Source organism: Oryzias latipes, chromosome 24 (assembly GCF_053564925.1).
Source record: "Oryzias latipes strain Hd-rR chromosome 24, Olatipes_Hd-rR_3.1".
Classification (NCBI taxonomy): Eukaryota; Metazoa; Chordata; class Actinopteri; order Beloniformes; family Adrianichthyidae; genus Oryzias; species Oryzias latipes.
Genome location: NC_136260.1, coordinates 22,333,928 through 22,350,886, shown reverse-complemented (window position 1 = coordinate 22,350,886; position 16,959 = coordinate 22,333,928). Strand labels below are relative to the sequence as shown.

The 16,959-nt window shown below is 40.6% G+C and overlaps 1 protein-coding gene across 10 annotated transcripts in view; it reads left to right on the top strand.

The window, feature by feature from the left end:
* Nucleotides 1-16,959, top strand: part of klhl29 (kelch like family member 29) — a 280,668-nt gene that overhangs the window by 130,522 nt on the left and 133,187 nt on the right. For 9 of the 10 annotated variants that reach the window (XM_011491437.4, XM_078943199.1, XM_004083387.5 and 6 more), the window contains one exon: nt 16,591-16,738. In XM_011491437.4, coding sequence (XP_011489739.1) covers nt 16,591-16,738 — 148 coding nt within the window. Of the gene's footprint in view, nt 1-10,096; nt 10,246-16,590; nt 16,739-16,959 lie in introns of those variants that run through there. The other variant, XM_078943204.1, reaches the window with a different exon arrangement.

Genomic DNA, 16,959 nt, shown 5'->3' with positions numbered 1-16,959 from the left:
TAAGGTGGTATTTGATGAAGAATCGCTCATTTGTTCTTTGTTAGCTGAGATTTAAGGTCTGATATTATTCATGGAGAATTTGAATCATATTAAAAACTGACACAGTAAAAAGAGGTTGCATAAAAATAGGAAAAAACACATTTAAATTAAAAAATCACTAGAAAGTAGTAAAAATATGTCTCAATTTTTACTCGACAAGAAATATTATGATAAATATGGAAATGCAGAGTTCCACAAACGCATTAAAAATGGAAATATTACCTTAAAAGCTATCTGTGTGATAGAATGACTTTATATTAAATGTTCTACAGACAATATTAAAAATATTTTTTGCTGGTTCTAAGGGAGTAGTTTGTTTAATTGTTTTATTTTTATAAACCTAGTTGTAGTTTATTTTGGTTACAGTGACAAAAAACTAGTATAATAAGCGGAAATGACTCATTTTAGAACAAAATTTGAATAAAACACAAGCACAAGTTGGTCCATGTTAATAAATCCCAATGAAATGTAAAACTACAGCTTGTTCTTAGAACAGCAATGTAATTGAACTTTGAAATGATCCTGTGTCAAAAAGTACAGTGAAATTTGAGGTTTTTTTCTATTGTCAAGACTTGGGAGCAAAAACATTTGGACTCATTTGAACAAGATCTTAGCTCTTAATGAGACAGAAAAATTCTGGACTCTTCTGACTTTCGGAAAACTATTAAAAGATGTAAAGCGAAGACAGGTTCAAACAAAATATTTGCATTGTCTAAAAACAAGGTTTTAAATTGTCGCCAGCTTGTTTTTGCTTTTATTCACTATAAAAACAAAAATGTATTAATTTTTTTGTGCAAAAGTTAAATAAAAACTTTAAAAACATTTCTTGTTAAACTGTTAAATCATAGTTTTTGATCTTTAAAATTAGGTTAAAAGCATAAAGTAGCATTCAAACTATTATTCAGTGCGATGAAATCATCTCAGATAACCGGTCGCCATGTGAAGCCTAATAAACGCTCGCAAACATCCATTTCTAGCAGTTTTTCTTTCAGCTTTTGACAGATGAACGTTGTTCTGTAGAGCTCGCTGATGCAAAAATGCATATATTACCACTGGGAATCATTAATTCTCCCTAAATCTAAAGTACCTATCTTTGTGTGTCGTTTGTGATGCTAAAGTTTGCAGAAGCGTCCTGTTTTTTTAGGATCAGTCTGAAACCAAAGTGATGTGCGGCTGCTCTGTTGTGGATCGATGAAAAGAAAGGGCTTTGCGTGGCGTCAACACACATGTATTGATGGACTTCCTGATGCGGTCCAAAGCGCCAAAGCTTCACGGCGGCTGTTAGAACGAGCGTTAAAGCGCGCACACACCTGCAACAGGAGAGCCGACGGCTCCATAAGCTTCCAGGAGCTGATTCTCTCCCGGTCGTCCTGTTGCATCAAAGGAGCTCGACCCGGCAGGCTATTTCAGATTCCAAGCTCTTGTCCACAAGTGTGCAGTTTGGGGACAGGTGCTGCAGCAGGAACAGGGCTTTAATGTCTTCCTCGAGGGGTGTCATTAGCTCGTTCAGTTACAGTAAAGAGCAGAGCGTGTCCCATCCAGGTCAAGAGGACCAACCTTTGGATGAAAAACCAGCTGAATCAGCAGCATCAGGGGGGGGTTCAGATGTAAAAGTCTTTATTTCACGTCAGTTTTAAGCACAGCCCAGAGCCGAAGCTGCCGGCGCTCTCGGTGGGTGAACGTTATTGATGGGTACATCTGACAGGGAGCCTCTTCAGGTTTGAAGCTCCTCCTCCACACACTCTTCCAATTTTATTTTTGGCAGCAAGAGGAGTTTTAAATAGCGTGCCTCGTCTATGTTAGTGATTAATCATGGCACTCATACATATTAATGTTGTCTCTCTGTGTCCAGCAAGATACTTTCTCATCGTACTTATTATCACACACCGAATTAGCCAACTAGATGACAAAATGAAATCATTTTGAGGGAAATCTGGAGAGATTAAACGGAGCTGTTAGGGTATTTTTTTCTCAGCAGAACAAGCTGTCACACGCGTGACTTGTGTGTGCACAGTAAATGTTTGTACAGCCGCCTGTTTTACTGACGACACGACACTTCAATGAGGTATGAAACTGGAAGACCACCAGATATTAGGAGGGAAATGACGGCTAGTATTTATTTTGGATACTTTTTTAATTTCATTTTTCTACAAATAACTTAGTCCGAAGTGACCAGAAATAAACCTAAAGAGCAAATGACTCCTAATGCAAAAATGTATTAAAAATCACAACAATATAAAAAGAAAAACAAGTTGTTAAGGAAAAATTAAAGAAAAATCAAAACATAATTCCTGAAACCAGAATGTAATTCTAAAAACAGTTATTTGGCATGGCAATGATAGAGTAAACTATATCCATATATATGAAAATATGTTACCTTTGACACACTAAAGAACATTTTTTTGTGAAATATGTGAGTTATTTTCACAGTACGTTTTCCTACCCGGATGTAAGATGACTCGATCTCTGAGGCTCCACCTTTCGCTCCTTGCAGGTGCCGCCCATTTTATGATGTCTGTCTAGAGCCGGCCTCGGCAGCGTGTCTGCATTTTGCCCACAAAAACAAACAACATCCTAACTTTTGCAAAGATGGACATGCATATTATTGATACAAAGTGAAAGCGTTTAGCTGCTAGCTCCACGCAGAAAGTGGGCGTGTCTGTTAGCCTGGGGGCGGTGCTGGCGGCTCAGACTCTTCCTGGAAGGGGCTGTTCCTCACTTTGTGATGTCACAATGTGACGACCGTTTTTGGGGATTGGGAAGGGCTGATGATAAGAGAGCAGGTTTTAGAGAAATGCTCTGTAGTTCATGAATGTTTACACATTTCGGGTCGATTTTGTGACAAATAAAAATTATAATACGCTGAAAAACTCAAAAAAGTTAATTTTGCATGATATAGGCCCTTTGAGCTTCTGGCCACACCCACTGCAAAAAGTTCAGTTATTGTTCAGTTACAGTTCAATCAAAGCAGACAAAAAAGCAGTTAGAAAAATACAGTTTTTGCTAGGCGAGCCACAATCTTCATGCTTCTAGTTCTCAGCAACAGGGAGGGGAAAGGGGGGGGGTAGGGTTTCTCTGGGCTAATGGCCTAAGTAGTGAATTTCTTATGAACTATTGCCGCTCTCCAGAAACTATGACCTGAAAATGACACGTTTGGCTAAAACAGAGTGGGAACTTTCAACGTTTTTCATTTTGATTTCTGGCATTTTGTTTTGTTTTTTAAATAAGTTATTAATTATTCGCTTTCCTTTTTTTTTGAATTACCGTTGTGAATTTTAATTTGTTTTTGCCTTGAGTGATTTGTTGATGGAATTTATACTTCAAGGCCACCGTACAGAAGAGAGTTAAACACAAGAAAACAAGCGAAAGCAAAATCAGAATCAGAGACTTTCACTTTGCAGACTCGGCTTTTTTCGTCCTTTGTTTGGAGGAGAATAAAGTTTTTACGAACCAATTACTGATATGATGATCTGGAACCCAAATCAAGCATATAAACAACAGAGCTTTTATTTGTAGCGACAGTATTTTTCACATTAACAGGTTGTGTAAAAGCTCGGTCTGGAACGACTCAAGCATGGAGACATCAACCGAGTCTAAAAAAAAACAAAAAAACACCCTCATGTTTTTTGTCAATAGTAACTTTCGACACAGGAAAAATGGGAGATGGACCTTGAAATTACTTTTGCCATCTGTATAGAACAGCATTAGCATTAGAAAACCCAACATTACGGCAAATCAAGAGAAGCTCATTCACAGCCACTTGAAAGGTGTCTCCAAACAGAAGAGTCTTCTGCGTAAAGAGAGAAATCCTCCGGATTCAAACAAAGCCGTGTTTATCCACCTGCTGCAGCACAGTTCATGGCTATTTTCCTGGTTTGTTGAGGAGAATCGGGTCTCTGATGGTGACAGCATGCCTCCCCAGTGTATGTCTTACCCCAAGCGGTGCACTGTGGGAACTCCCTCCAGTGCTTGCAGGGGTGCAAAGCTGCACTGACCACTTCATCTTGTGGGATAAAACCGGCCCTTTCAGTTCTCTTAAAAGTGCTGGCTGGAGTTCTGAGAATGACGTCTCTGAGGCTGGAAAACAGCCACAGCTCTCATGGCGACGGCGCTCGCTGTGTTTTTTAAGGCTGAAGCCGTCTCCCATAAAGCACCGAAGAAAGAAAACACTTTACATGTGTGTGATAATCGACATTATTATCCTAAATGAAGTGCATTGGAGTTGAGTTGCAAATGCATTCCAGGGTGCAAAGAGGCAGCAGAAACTGGAAGTTGTTAGCCGCTGCCATAACAACCCTTATTGTAGTCAAGGGGGGGGGGCATGTGTTTGACAGCTTTAATGCTGATTCTGCTGCATCTCAATTAACGCTTTACTTCTAGAAAGTTCTTTCATTTCTGCTGCACTTTCTGTGGTTTAATGGTGAAGACACAGTCATGTCAGCTCACACAAAATGGGATTTTTGTGACGGTTAAGGTGTGGAAGTATTATTTTCCCTAATTGAGAAGAATTGTTTTAAACGAAAAAGCTCACGTGTTTGTTGCTGGTGAACGTTGCGTCGTTTAGAATGACCTTCGCCTAGCGGGTTGGACTTCTATAGTCATACTTGCTGAATGGAGAAATGTTCCAGCTCTGCTCAAGTTTTCATTCAGACTAAAATGCAGGATTTAAAGGAATGTGTAATGTTCTTTTCAAGCTCAGTCTTTAGATTTTTCTCCCCAGCCCCTTTAATGATTGTTTTGAAAATACGTAGGTTTCAATTTTATGAACGTTTGACAGTTTTCCTTTGACATCTTGTTTTTTTTTTAACTGCAAACATTGGAGCACAAAAACAGCAATCCTAGTTTATTGAAGAGATATTTGAGGTTTTCTTCCACCTTTTTTTTATTGTCTTCCTGTCTGAATCCCAGCTGATCACCTGGATCAGGTGGGAAAGTTCTACATCTCATTGATCAATAAGTTCCAGTGTAGCTCTGGGTTCAGGTTCTGTGACTTTGGAAGACAAAAATTCTAAATCAATGAAAATTTCAAAGCAGCTAAGAAATTGTTCCTCTGGATTTTTTTTTAAATATTTATCATCAAATGTCAGTTACAGCTTCAGCTCAGATCTAGTCAGAGGAAGAGCAAAAACCAGGAATAAATAAAATACAGAAATAAGGGACTTTTTCTACGAACCTCCAACCAACGGGGACCCAAAAATTATATGGTTTGGTCCAGCTTTTTATAATGGAAGCACTCAAAATACCGGACCAGACTGTACCACTCAGTGGAAACGAAGCTCAAATGTAGCCATTCCTGCTTTAACTGAAATAGGCAGGTTCCCCATGTTATTCATGTGAGAGGTGTATTACTTAAGTTTTTTTTATTGTCGATTTATTGTCTCTGTTACAGTCTTAGGATGTATCCAGACCCTTACCGATACACAGCCCAACTATTTAGTATCATATCATTTACTACCTAAAGATGAGGAGGCACAGGTAAATAAAGTATGATAGGTACTTCTAAGTACTAGTGCTAGTTTTTCTAGCTTGGGATTTTGGTCATTGCAAACAGTCGCAGCAGTAATTATGCACACTTAAATGCCTCCCTTTGGCAGTGGCAGTGCTTAATTACTTGCATAACATTTGTGAGTTGGACCCCTGGGTGTTGCAGTAAAATTGTTATTTACATTTATATAAACTGCACCATATATGAGGTGAAACAGACTTTCCTCTTTCTATGCAGAAATGTTTTCTGAGTTTATGTTTGACAAACTGTAATGGGTGATGGACTGAGCTCTTTACTACTCAGTGAATCTACTCACTGAAGATTTTTTTTTCCCTTTTCTTTCTCAATTTCTTTCTCAACTGCTCCTAGCAAAAGTCAATAGGACGCTCCATGGGATCCATCTGCCTGCCTGACAGTTCTGCCTGTTTTATAAGCTGCATGCATTCACGGCATTGCAGAATGAATATCAAATTTTCAGTTTAACTCATCAAACTGGATCAAGTTTTCTCTTGACCCTAAATACTGCTTTTCTTTTTCTTTCTTTTTAAAAAAAAATCCTCTTAGTGCAAACCAACGGAATTCCAATAAAGACGCTCGGCACAGCATTTAGTTGCTGTTAGCACTGGGTGACGGAAGTCGGTTCTGGTACAATTAAATCTCTGCATGCTGTGTAGTGAATGCCTCTCAGGAGCAACATGCTCTGCGTTCCCATCTTTTGTCAGTGGCTGTGATAAAGAAATAGGTGAGTGCTGGGGCATGCCAGGTTACGGCCAAGCCATCAGAATCCAGGGCAGCGGATGAGATAACGCGTCTGTAGCTTTTTAGCTCTATCGATTCAGCAAATAACTTATCACTGATGACAAGGAGTCTGAGTTTGTTACTTAATAGAAAAATTCTTCTTATCTAAACCCACTCTGCAATGTGTAGCTCAACCTGACATATTGCCTCATTTGTTTAAGTCACGAAAGCGGCAGTCATGGAGCGTTATACCAACCAAGCCAACACCGAAGCACAGAATTATGCTGCAGAGCTATAAAATATAGACCATATATGCATGGAAGTAATGCAGTTCTTCAGCTCAGACAATGGGCTAGTTTGTTCCCTAGAGTGAAATATGTGCAGAGAATTTTCTCCAGACAGCTTTGCCATTTGCCCGTTTGTGCCGTATCTACCCAAATATCCTGTATTTTGCTTCCAGATTGCCTCCATTGTAACATGTATTCAATGACTCCTCAAACACTATTGAAAACGCAGATATAGTGCAATATCACTGAAAATCCACTGTATTATTTAGTACAAAATAGCTGTTTGTCCAGTCAACTCATTTATTACTGACAAAAGGATGCAGAGGGTTGCCAGGAGTTGGAGCAGTTGGTGTGTGGGTCCCTGATGCTGCTGCTGTGACAGGCGCTGGGTGTGTTGCTCCCTAAACACTCGCCACACATCAGGCGGGGTCATGGCTGCCTGAAGACCTGTGTCTCTAACTGCCCCCCCCCAAATTCCAAGGGAGGTGGATGTGTGTCCCCTGCACATTTCCTCTGGGAGAGGTTGCCACGGCATCAGCAAGCCACCACAGCAAAGGCGTCCAAGCACCAGAGCTTTCCAGAGCTTCACTGCACTCTGGACATGTTCATGGTGCTGCTTTAAATGTCTTTAAAGACCCACTCGCATCATCTATTTAAAAGCTGTATTATTCTTTTAAACAGCAGTGCGGCGTATAGATGGATTGATGCGGGTTGTGTTTACTGATTTCAAAGTGTTTGTTAGACTTACACGCGCTCTGTCAACATGTTTGTCTGTTTATTTAAGTTCCAAATAAGGTTGGGTGTTATTGCAAATAGGCTAACGTGGCTAACGTGTAGCTGTGTCAGGCCTACAATGTTTGGAGTCAGCATAGTTACAGAGAGTAACACAAAAAATGTGTTTGTGTTATCAGTCAGTTTTTTGTGTTTGGGTGTTGCAAACAAGGTTGGGAGTTACAGGTGCTGGGAATACGTTAACGGGGCTAATGTGCAGCTTGTCACAAGCTCCAATGAAAAGCCTATGGGAACACACACAGACACATATGCACGCTAAGCAAGTTTGAAGTCCTCTCTTCGTACAAAAACACAGTCATTGAACTCATTTTGAAATTTAAACCAGGTCATACTTTGACCAATCAGATTTGGTAGCTACAGTATGGCGTCCCTTTTAATTCACATAAAATCCAACTGATCATGGAGGAGAAATTAATAATTGTGGTTTGTGCCTGACCGGATTTACGTGACACCAAGTCTGTCGTATCTCGGAATAGAGCTGTGAAAGAAAACGCCTGGTGCTAGATTTGCACCGCATCGACGTTTCGCGCCTAGCCTCTTCCAACTGTAGGTACATGCACTAGTATTGGGTAGCGAGAGTCCAGTGTAAACACCATTTGATGAAAGCGCCTTCAAGAACCTACAATAAAAAACCTGCAATCAAGAACCTGTGTTGCCCAGTATGTATGTAGCACTTTAGTGCACCTCACATATGACACACATTGGAAAATAGACGGTGTGCCTTATAACCTGGCGTGCCCTATAGTGGGGGAAATTTTGTATGATGTTTTTAGCCAAAAAAAAAAAAAAAAACTGTCGCTTTCTTCGACATAGTTTCTGCAGAGTGGCAGGACTTCATTAGAAATACTTGTCTGAGTTGTTGTCATGGAACAAGCCCGTCCCCTCCCCATTAATGAGAGCTCTCCGTTTATTTCCTTTTCTGTTAACTTACATCCACAAATTCAATCTTCTTCAAACAAGGTTTTTTTTTGTCTGCTCCTGATTCACAATGAAAGAAATGCTCAAATATTCCATTTTTATGCCGAATTTTCTTAGTATATGTCAGCCATCTTGAGAAAAATGCCACAAAAGCACGATTTACACCAGAGTGTGTTTTTAAATGCAAGACCATTGAAGAAAGCAGAAGCACTGGCTTCAGAGGGTTAAAGTTGCACCTCTGTAGCACTTGTGGGATATTAGGCGAGCTGGCAGTCCTGCTTCTCCACTGAAGCTTATCGGCCTCCCCCTCGTGCAATCGCGCCTGTGCTCTTCTGGAAGCATGTCCGCCGAGCCAGGAGCTGTCAGAGCTGGTAGTTCAGTGAGAGTAAAGGCCAGCATCCCTCGCTTGTCCGGCCCGCGGCATGAAATTATACAGCCAGTATCCACACCTCTTTCCGCGGTACATCAGTAGCATATATACCCAGCAGGCACTTGTGTGTTTTTAATGTGTTTGAGGGTCAGTGTTAAATGTCAGTGCCTGGAAGTAGTGACTTTTTTTTGTTGTTGTTGTTTATTTTTTTCAAATTTAGTGTACTGGCAGTTATGAACAGTCAACTGCCAGTAACAGCTGACATTTGTTTTGTATAAAGGGATCTCGCCTCAATCCAGATGGAGACAGCGGATATGACATTTCAGTAAACTGCTCTCTTTCTTCAATGAAGAGCCAGGCTTTATAGGTTTTGGCATTATCAAGATAAACTCCGGAAAACCACTGCAGACACACCACTTCCTCATGGAATGTTTTTGGGATTTGGTGTAGGGTTCAGTTTATCTTCTCCATGTTAATACTAATAAAATAACACCATATTTTCTTTAGGTAGTGTGACTTCCAGAAGGCGTGTCTCTCTCTAATGTGGTTTCATGATGCGTCTCTGTGTCCTGAACATTATTTTTAGCTATCAAGTCTTTAAAAACCGACTCTGATCATCTTTTGATCTATTTTCAAAGTTTTCCCGTTGGTGTTTTATTTATGATTGATTATGCAGTTTCTAGTCAAAATTAAAAGTCGGGGCGTTTTCAAGGACATAGTTTCTGCAGAGCGGCGGATGTAGAAAAATTCACCTCTGAATTGCAGGCGGGACTGTTGGAGCGAAGCAGCTTGCCCCCTTTTCCTCTCCAGGTTGCTGAGAGCTCTCTGTTTACATATTTTCCCGCTAGCTTACAGCCTTACATGGTGAGGAATATCGGAGGTATCCAGTCGTACAGGTTTGAGCCAGATTTCAGGCTTGCACGAGGAAGACCGACACGATACGTACATGAATCGATTCGATCCTGGAGAGGAAAATGGGGCGGGGTTGCTCTGTTCTAACAGTCCCCCCTGCAATTCACAGGGGTAAATTTCTACTTCCGAGGATGCTGCCATTGGAACTAGTTGTGTATTGGTGGATGCATCAAAATGGAGTGGAGCAGGGAGCTTTTGGTACTCTCTGTGTATTTTCTATGTCACAAATACAATCTTTATCCTACTGCATTTTTCTTTTAATCGGCCCCCAATAAAGAAATACTCTTAAATGCAATTTTAAGTTGACTTTTCTTTGTCCATGTCCTCCACCATCAGAAACATGCCACAAGAACATGTCAAAGAAAAAAACATTTTCATCCTAGTCTGTCTTCAAAAAGTGCTTTCATGCCCAACAGATGCGGCGGCTTCCAAGTATTATTCCTTTCTGCCTCTTTGGTTTGCATAATTTTTGTGAATACGCACCTTCGTCTGCCTGTGGCGCCTCGCCGTTGGATTTTTAAGATGGCTGCCAAACATGGCGCAGCAGATTCTTTGTTTACCAGCGAGATGCTCTGCCATGCTCCAGTCTAATAGATTGGACACAGCTCCCCAGCATTCGGCAGCATTATGGAGGAAGTCCAGAACGAATCCTCTCCACATTTAGGTGTCAGCGAGCTGTCATGGAGAGGAGATACCTCTATACAGTAAGTGAATAATGTCCGATGGAAAATAGGTTGCGCGCTTTTGTGCTCTCCTCAACACTCGTGGTCAGTTTCCAGGCCAGCTCCGTCTGAGTTTTGGTGTGTTGGAGAGAAAAAAGGACATTTTCTTATTTTCCTTTTTTCTTTCTTTCTGCACTTTGTCTTTAAAAAGCTAAAAATGATCTGTCATTGGCAATGATACAAGCCGATGTGATGGATGGGTTTGTCTTAGTCTGCCTTGTCAATCTTACACTTCTTTCTCAGCTGCCGTTCTTTCTTTCGTTTCTAAAGAAAGCCATTATTTCTATCACACTTCAGCCAAATTTACAGCATCAGTCCACGCCTGCCCACAGGGAAGAAAAAGCCATTCTGTTAAAGTAAAATTCAATTTTCTTTTTGTCAGAATAGGCCTTTTTTTTTTTTTTTTTTAGTTTTTCTTTCACTACAGTGTGAAATTATAGAATGACATTAGTTAGCAGCCAATATGGCAAGGCATGACTGTAACTAAAATTTCTTTACGTTTTATTTTGTGCACATGCACTGTGATTGGCCGGTTCGGCGGCTGCATATTGTCAAAAGCATTTCAATAAAGCTACATCCAGCGCTTCATGCCGGACCACCAGCAGTCCAACAACATCCCAGCTCAACCCTCTGGAAAAAAAAGAAGAAAATATGAAAAGCTATCAGGAAGAAGAATTTTCATTAACTGGTTTGCCTGATTACCACATAGCAGCTGAGTGGCGTTGCGAAACGGTTCCACCGGGATCTCAGACGGTTGCAAACCGGCGGTGTAACACCGTGGCAATTGGCACACGTTCAGCTGTTCTGTCTTTTCGACCGTCTCTGTAGGTTATTTTATTATTTTAGCACATTTCTTACTGACCCTCCTGTTTTAGTTTTTCTCCCCCCTCCCTCCAAACTGCTGTTTTTTCCCCGCCCACGTGCAGATCGCTTATTAAATCACGACACAGTTAGTTGATTTCATCAGTGGGTGCCGTAATGTTGTTTACACCAGTGGGATACGGGTATTATAGACAAACTCATCCCTTTCACTCGTTTCTGCTCTCCAATTTTACTCCCCCTAGATAAAAAAAAAAACAACTTAAAACAAACCATTAATGTAGGAACGCATGAACTGAATTATTTCAGTTATTGCCCTTTGGTTTTTGCAGGAAGTACACTGCAGAGAAAGGTGCCCTTAACGTCAGAAAGGAACACTCATTTTAATAAAAGGGTAAAATTATCTGTCCATCTTTACTTCACAAGAAATCTTAAAATACGGTTTTCAAATCTAGAAACAAGGAGTTCCACAAAAGCATTCAAAAAGGGAAAAATAATATGAAAAGGTCACTGTTAGAATCCTTATATTTAAAATAAAAACTATATTTTGCTAGTTTTAATTAAATACTTTGTTTTTGAGTTTTTGTTAACCTAACTGCAGTTTATTTTGATTACATTGGCGAAACACTAGTGTAAAAAGTGGAAATGACTCATTTTAGAACAAAATGAGAACATAATCTTAGTACAAGTTAGTCCATCTTGATACATCCTCATAAAATCTAAAGGACTTAATAGAAATGTATATATTTTTTTCCCACAATAAAAAATGAACGCCAATCTAACTCTAAAATAACTTCCTTATACAAAGATTTGAGTGCAATTTTTGTCTTAAATCAAGTTTTTCCATTGTCAAGTTTGAACCATTTTAATCACAATTTCCTTATTTCTAGATCCTGGCTCTGAATGAGACAAACAATTCTGTGATTTTGATAAAAAAGCTTGGAAAAGTGAAAAGCAAAGAGAAGATCTGGTCAAATCTTGAATGTCTAAAACATAGGTTTTAAAAGTAATAGTTTGCAGGGAATTTAGCACAAAAGACCAGCGACGTTCTTTCTGTTTATCCGGATGTGGGAAACTGACTGCAGTCACAGCCCTGAGTCCCAGACTCACCATATACGGATGGTGGCAAGTGGCAAACAGCTCCCTGTGTGCGATCACGCTGCCTGCTTCTGCACACACGCCGACGTCAGCTTTTTTGTTTTTGTCTGCAGAAATAACTGACAGGTTCAGACTGTCGCACGGGCCGTGCTAAAGGAGGAGCGGCTTATTTTAGTTCAAGATCTGTCTGCATTTCATCGCCCGACCTTCAATTCACGAGGCGGACATCTCAACATTGTAGATAAAGAAAAGATTGATTGGACAGTGATGATCACGTCTGAGACTATTTTTAAACTACGGTGGCCCTGAAGTGCAAATCAAATTTAAAAAATCACTCAAGGCAAAAATGTCACAATGAACTATTTTAAAATGTCATTCCCAAACATAGAAAACACAAATATGAATAAAAATGAAACAAAATAAAAATGCAAAAAAAAAAAAAAGAAACTATAAGAAACCAGAAAAGGTAGGTACTATGGGAAATTGATGATTGGATGATGACGTTTGTTTGTCTACAGAAAGTTTTTTGGTACTCTCTTCCGACAGAGGACATTTCTTTGATCTTCTGGCCACGCCCACCGCAAGCGTTGGTGATTGATCAATCAACTCTGTACCACAGTTCAGTCAAAATAATCATCTGCTTCAAAACTCATCATCCAGTCAGTAATGTCCCATAATGCCTGCCTCTTTCAGTTTATTTTTTTGTTTCAGTTTTTTAACATATCCTTTTGATTTCTGTAAAAATACTTTTTTTCTGAAAGTTTTTTTTTTATTGTTTTGCTTTTTCAATTGTTGTTCTTTGATATGTTTCTTCATCGAGAGATTTGCGAATGTGATTTGGACTTCAAGGCCACCGTAACAAACAAAGGGGGATTTTTATGAATTACAAATACTGTTTTTTTTCTTTTCCTTAATTGACTTTTTCATTTTTATTTCGTATTTGGATAAAACTAATAACGTCACACAAACTGGCCTTTTGGATTAAAAAGATTAAATTATATAAAAAAACAGGAAACTTGCAGATTCCTCTCAGTTTTTATAAAATATTAAAACATTTTGTTTTGCATTACTCCATTGAATGATGACACAGCATGCAAATAAATGCAACATCCAATGGGAACTCTGTCTGGCCAATCGCTATGCAGCTTAAAATTTTCCCATCACAAGAAGTTTGCGTCAAATGAAGCGCAACAAAAGCACAAATCAGCGCATTTATTGTAGAAACTGCAACAGCTACTCATGAAATGTTCTATTTTGTTGTTAATGCACAAAAAAAATAAAGCAGTTTCCTGTTATTTAAGTAATTCTTAAATTAATGTTTGAACGGCAAGTGTTTTGTTAAATACTGGATCAAAAACATAGCCAAATAAAAAAAAAAAGCGCCAATGCAGCTTCCCAACACTGTTTTTGAAAGATTTGGAGGGAAATCCCATTTTATATTAGGTATGCATGTTATATAGGCGACAAATGTGGTCGCAACTGAGAAAAAATCCAGCTAAGCAACCAACACCGAGCAGCTTGGCTCAAGTCAGAAAAGATTTCTCTGGCTCCCCTCCTTGTTTCCAGCACGGTTTTTGTCAAGTGAGAGGAAACCATCTGCTGCCCGGTGATAATGGGCGGCCAGGGAAGAGCCGACTGGAAACAGGGAGAGAAAATCAAATGGAGAGAAAATGGCAGCCGCTGTCCCAGAACCTACCGTACCTTTCAGCCTGCCTGCCTGCTGCAAGCCTGCCGTCTTAATAAACACCCCAGTAATATTTTCTGCCGTCTACGGGTGTGCGCACGCATGCATGCGTTTGGATAGAATGTGTGTTCATGCACGTCTGTGTTTCCCGTGTGTATGTGCCTTTCTTATCTAACCTTGATCATTTCCACGTCAGGATTGTTCCAGAGCCCGGCAGATAGGGTGTCAGTTTGATGGTGTAGACAAAAAAGATTCTTTTTTTATTTATTTTTTTACCGTCTCTCTTTTTACCCGATGCATAGATCAGTGACAGATGGACCGCCTTTTAGGATGAGATCTATTTTTCTGGCTGTTTTCAGGGCAAAAATAGGAAGGCAAGTTAATGAGAGAGCGCCTGTGCGGAGAATTTAAGGAAACTTCACGAGCAATAAAGTGAAAGAACATTAACCAAAACAAATAAACGGGCTATAAAAAGCACCTCGTCACCTCCTGAGTTTTCTCCTTCCGAGTCTTCAGGGCTCTTGAATGCAATTGGGCGCTTTGGGCTTTCTCTGAGTAAAACATTTCAGTTTTCTGGCGTCTGAAGTTGACAGGTTGAGCTGAACAAAAAGGCCTGACAGTCTGTCTCCACCTCAGCCCGACGTCATGCTCTCACTCCATCACTCTGTTTTCTACTTTGCCTTGACATGTTTCCTTTAGCTGCTCCCCCCTCCCCTCTTTTAGCCCCCAGCACTTACAAACTGTCAGATGACTTTAAGTATAGAAACATCAACAAAGTGTTGGATTTGAATGCTTTTTGGAGATTGCTGATTAGACGGCAGATGTTGCTTTTTATCAATATCTGCAGGTGCAGACCCCCCCACCCCCTCCATAAAAACCCATAATACTCCAGATCCATAATAATCATAATTGTACAGTTTTAGGCAAAATCAACAAACCTCTGTTGTTTTCTAGGACATAGTTTCTACAGAGTGGCAGTAGTTTATTAAAAATGTTCCCTTAACTTTCTCGTCGCCCATCTGCGAACAAGTTCTCCCACTATCTTACGGTCCCTCACCACACCAAAGCGAACAAGAATGGCGAGCAATATTGACGAGAAATGGGAACTGGACTGAGTGACTCTAAACAGGAAATGGTCCCAAAAAGCCAAAGTCCAAAAATATGTCTTTAGAGAAATAAACAGCTGTTACTCAGTCAATCTATTGGTCAGAAGAACCATTTTTGCTCTTTTTTTAAACTTGTTCTTGCTAATCCTCTTTTCTTTTCATGATATTTTTTTCTGTATTTATAGTTATTTAAATTTTACTCTGATCAATCAGATGCCTCAATAAAAGTAGGTGGTCTCACGACCAACGTTGGACTCACAGACTTTGTGTAGCCTGCTTTCAAATGTTAGGGGAGGGAATTCCAACAAGCCCACTCCTGATTGGCCAAAGTGGTTGCCATAGAAACATTGACTTGGGCCGACTCAGACGAATCACTACTTACTGAAGTCGTCTGGCTCCAACATGGCGGCACAAAAAATGGCGACTGAATTGACTTCATTTGAAATTCTTTTCTCATACAGTCAATGGTTCTGATCCAGATTCCAGATCGCAAATCCAAGACGTACATGGGTGTAGTTGGCTACAAGTGGATGCATCATAAAGGGGCGGAGCAAGGATCTTGTGGCATATGTTCTGCATCACAAATACGCTCTTTTACAAAAAGGTTTTATTTCGCCTACTGCTGAATACAATTTTGCGCTTAAATGTCTTTATTGATGTCCTCCATCATCAGAAAAATGCTACAAGAACATGTTCAAATCACCATTTTTATCTGAGTGGACGTCTAAAGCTTGAAAGGATGTTTTCCAGAAAGAGCATTGATCCGGCGTGCATACATTTACATGGATTTTTGGCGGCGAGTCCGACAGACTTTGTCCACACAGTTGTTGGCCTGCGATGTGCGGCGGCCTGCCTGATGAAGCAGATGACTGTTTCGGGGCGGGTTAATAGAACTGAGGGATGGATGGACCTTAGGACAGAGGCACGCAGGAGAGGCCCAACGCCTGGGTCTTTTCTATTAACTCGAGATGCCGGCTGGGGTCACGCGGGGCAAAAAAGGCTCGCCTCTGCCCTCTCCCTGCCCAGTTTGTGGGCCGAGCATCCAAACTTCAGATAGGGAGAATATTGCTCAGGGGTCCCGCAGTGATTGACCCTGTGTTTTCATCAGCCTGCGCCTGCCTGATAACATTCCTCACCGCCTTACTTGAGTGAAAATATTACAGGAGTGGATGCCAAGAAAGGCTTAGCAAACTTAGTTTAGTCTACTTCGTGCACACCGTGCACCTTGGAAACCCTTTCTATTACAGAAATTGCATTTTTTTCACAGCCTGCACAAGATTGTCTCCTTATTTACTTTCTTTAGGCTCAGATTGGTCTCAAAAGATCTGCAAACTCTCCGGGGAGGAATCACAACTCGAATGCAGCCCACACTAGAAAGTTAATCGTTATTAACATATAAAAGTGAAATATTGCACCGTCTGCAGAGGTGGTGAGCAGGACTATTTCCCTCATTACACATAAGGTGTGATCTTCACTCACTCACTGCTAATTATACTCCACACTCCATCATCTGAAAACCTTTCTGATAGATTTGTTTTTCATCCAAATATAGTGTGTTTTAATGAAAAATCCTTTTGATGCTCACATTTTTAAATTCTTCTTTTGTTGTCTCTGCTGCAGGTCTCAGGACTGTCGCCCGGAGACGGCCAGGCACCAGGACTGCTGCTGGCCCCGGGGGTGAGGTGGGGTCAGACGCCCATCAACCAGCTCACACCATGGGATACAGATGAGCCCCCCACCAAGCAGCACAGAGACGGTGACCCATCAGGTATTTAATTACTCTTGACATTTCCAGCGACGGGGTCAGAGCCTGGCAAAGTTTAACATGCGTTGTGTTTGTGCGCGCAGCATTCCTGCTTCAGTACAGACGGATCCGGCCAGCTACACAATGCTAATGAGACATCTTGACTGCCTTGCCCTACATAAGATACATCCTTACCGCCAGAGCACGCAGCCTTACAAATGCAATCACGCATAATATACATCCAT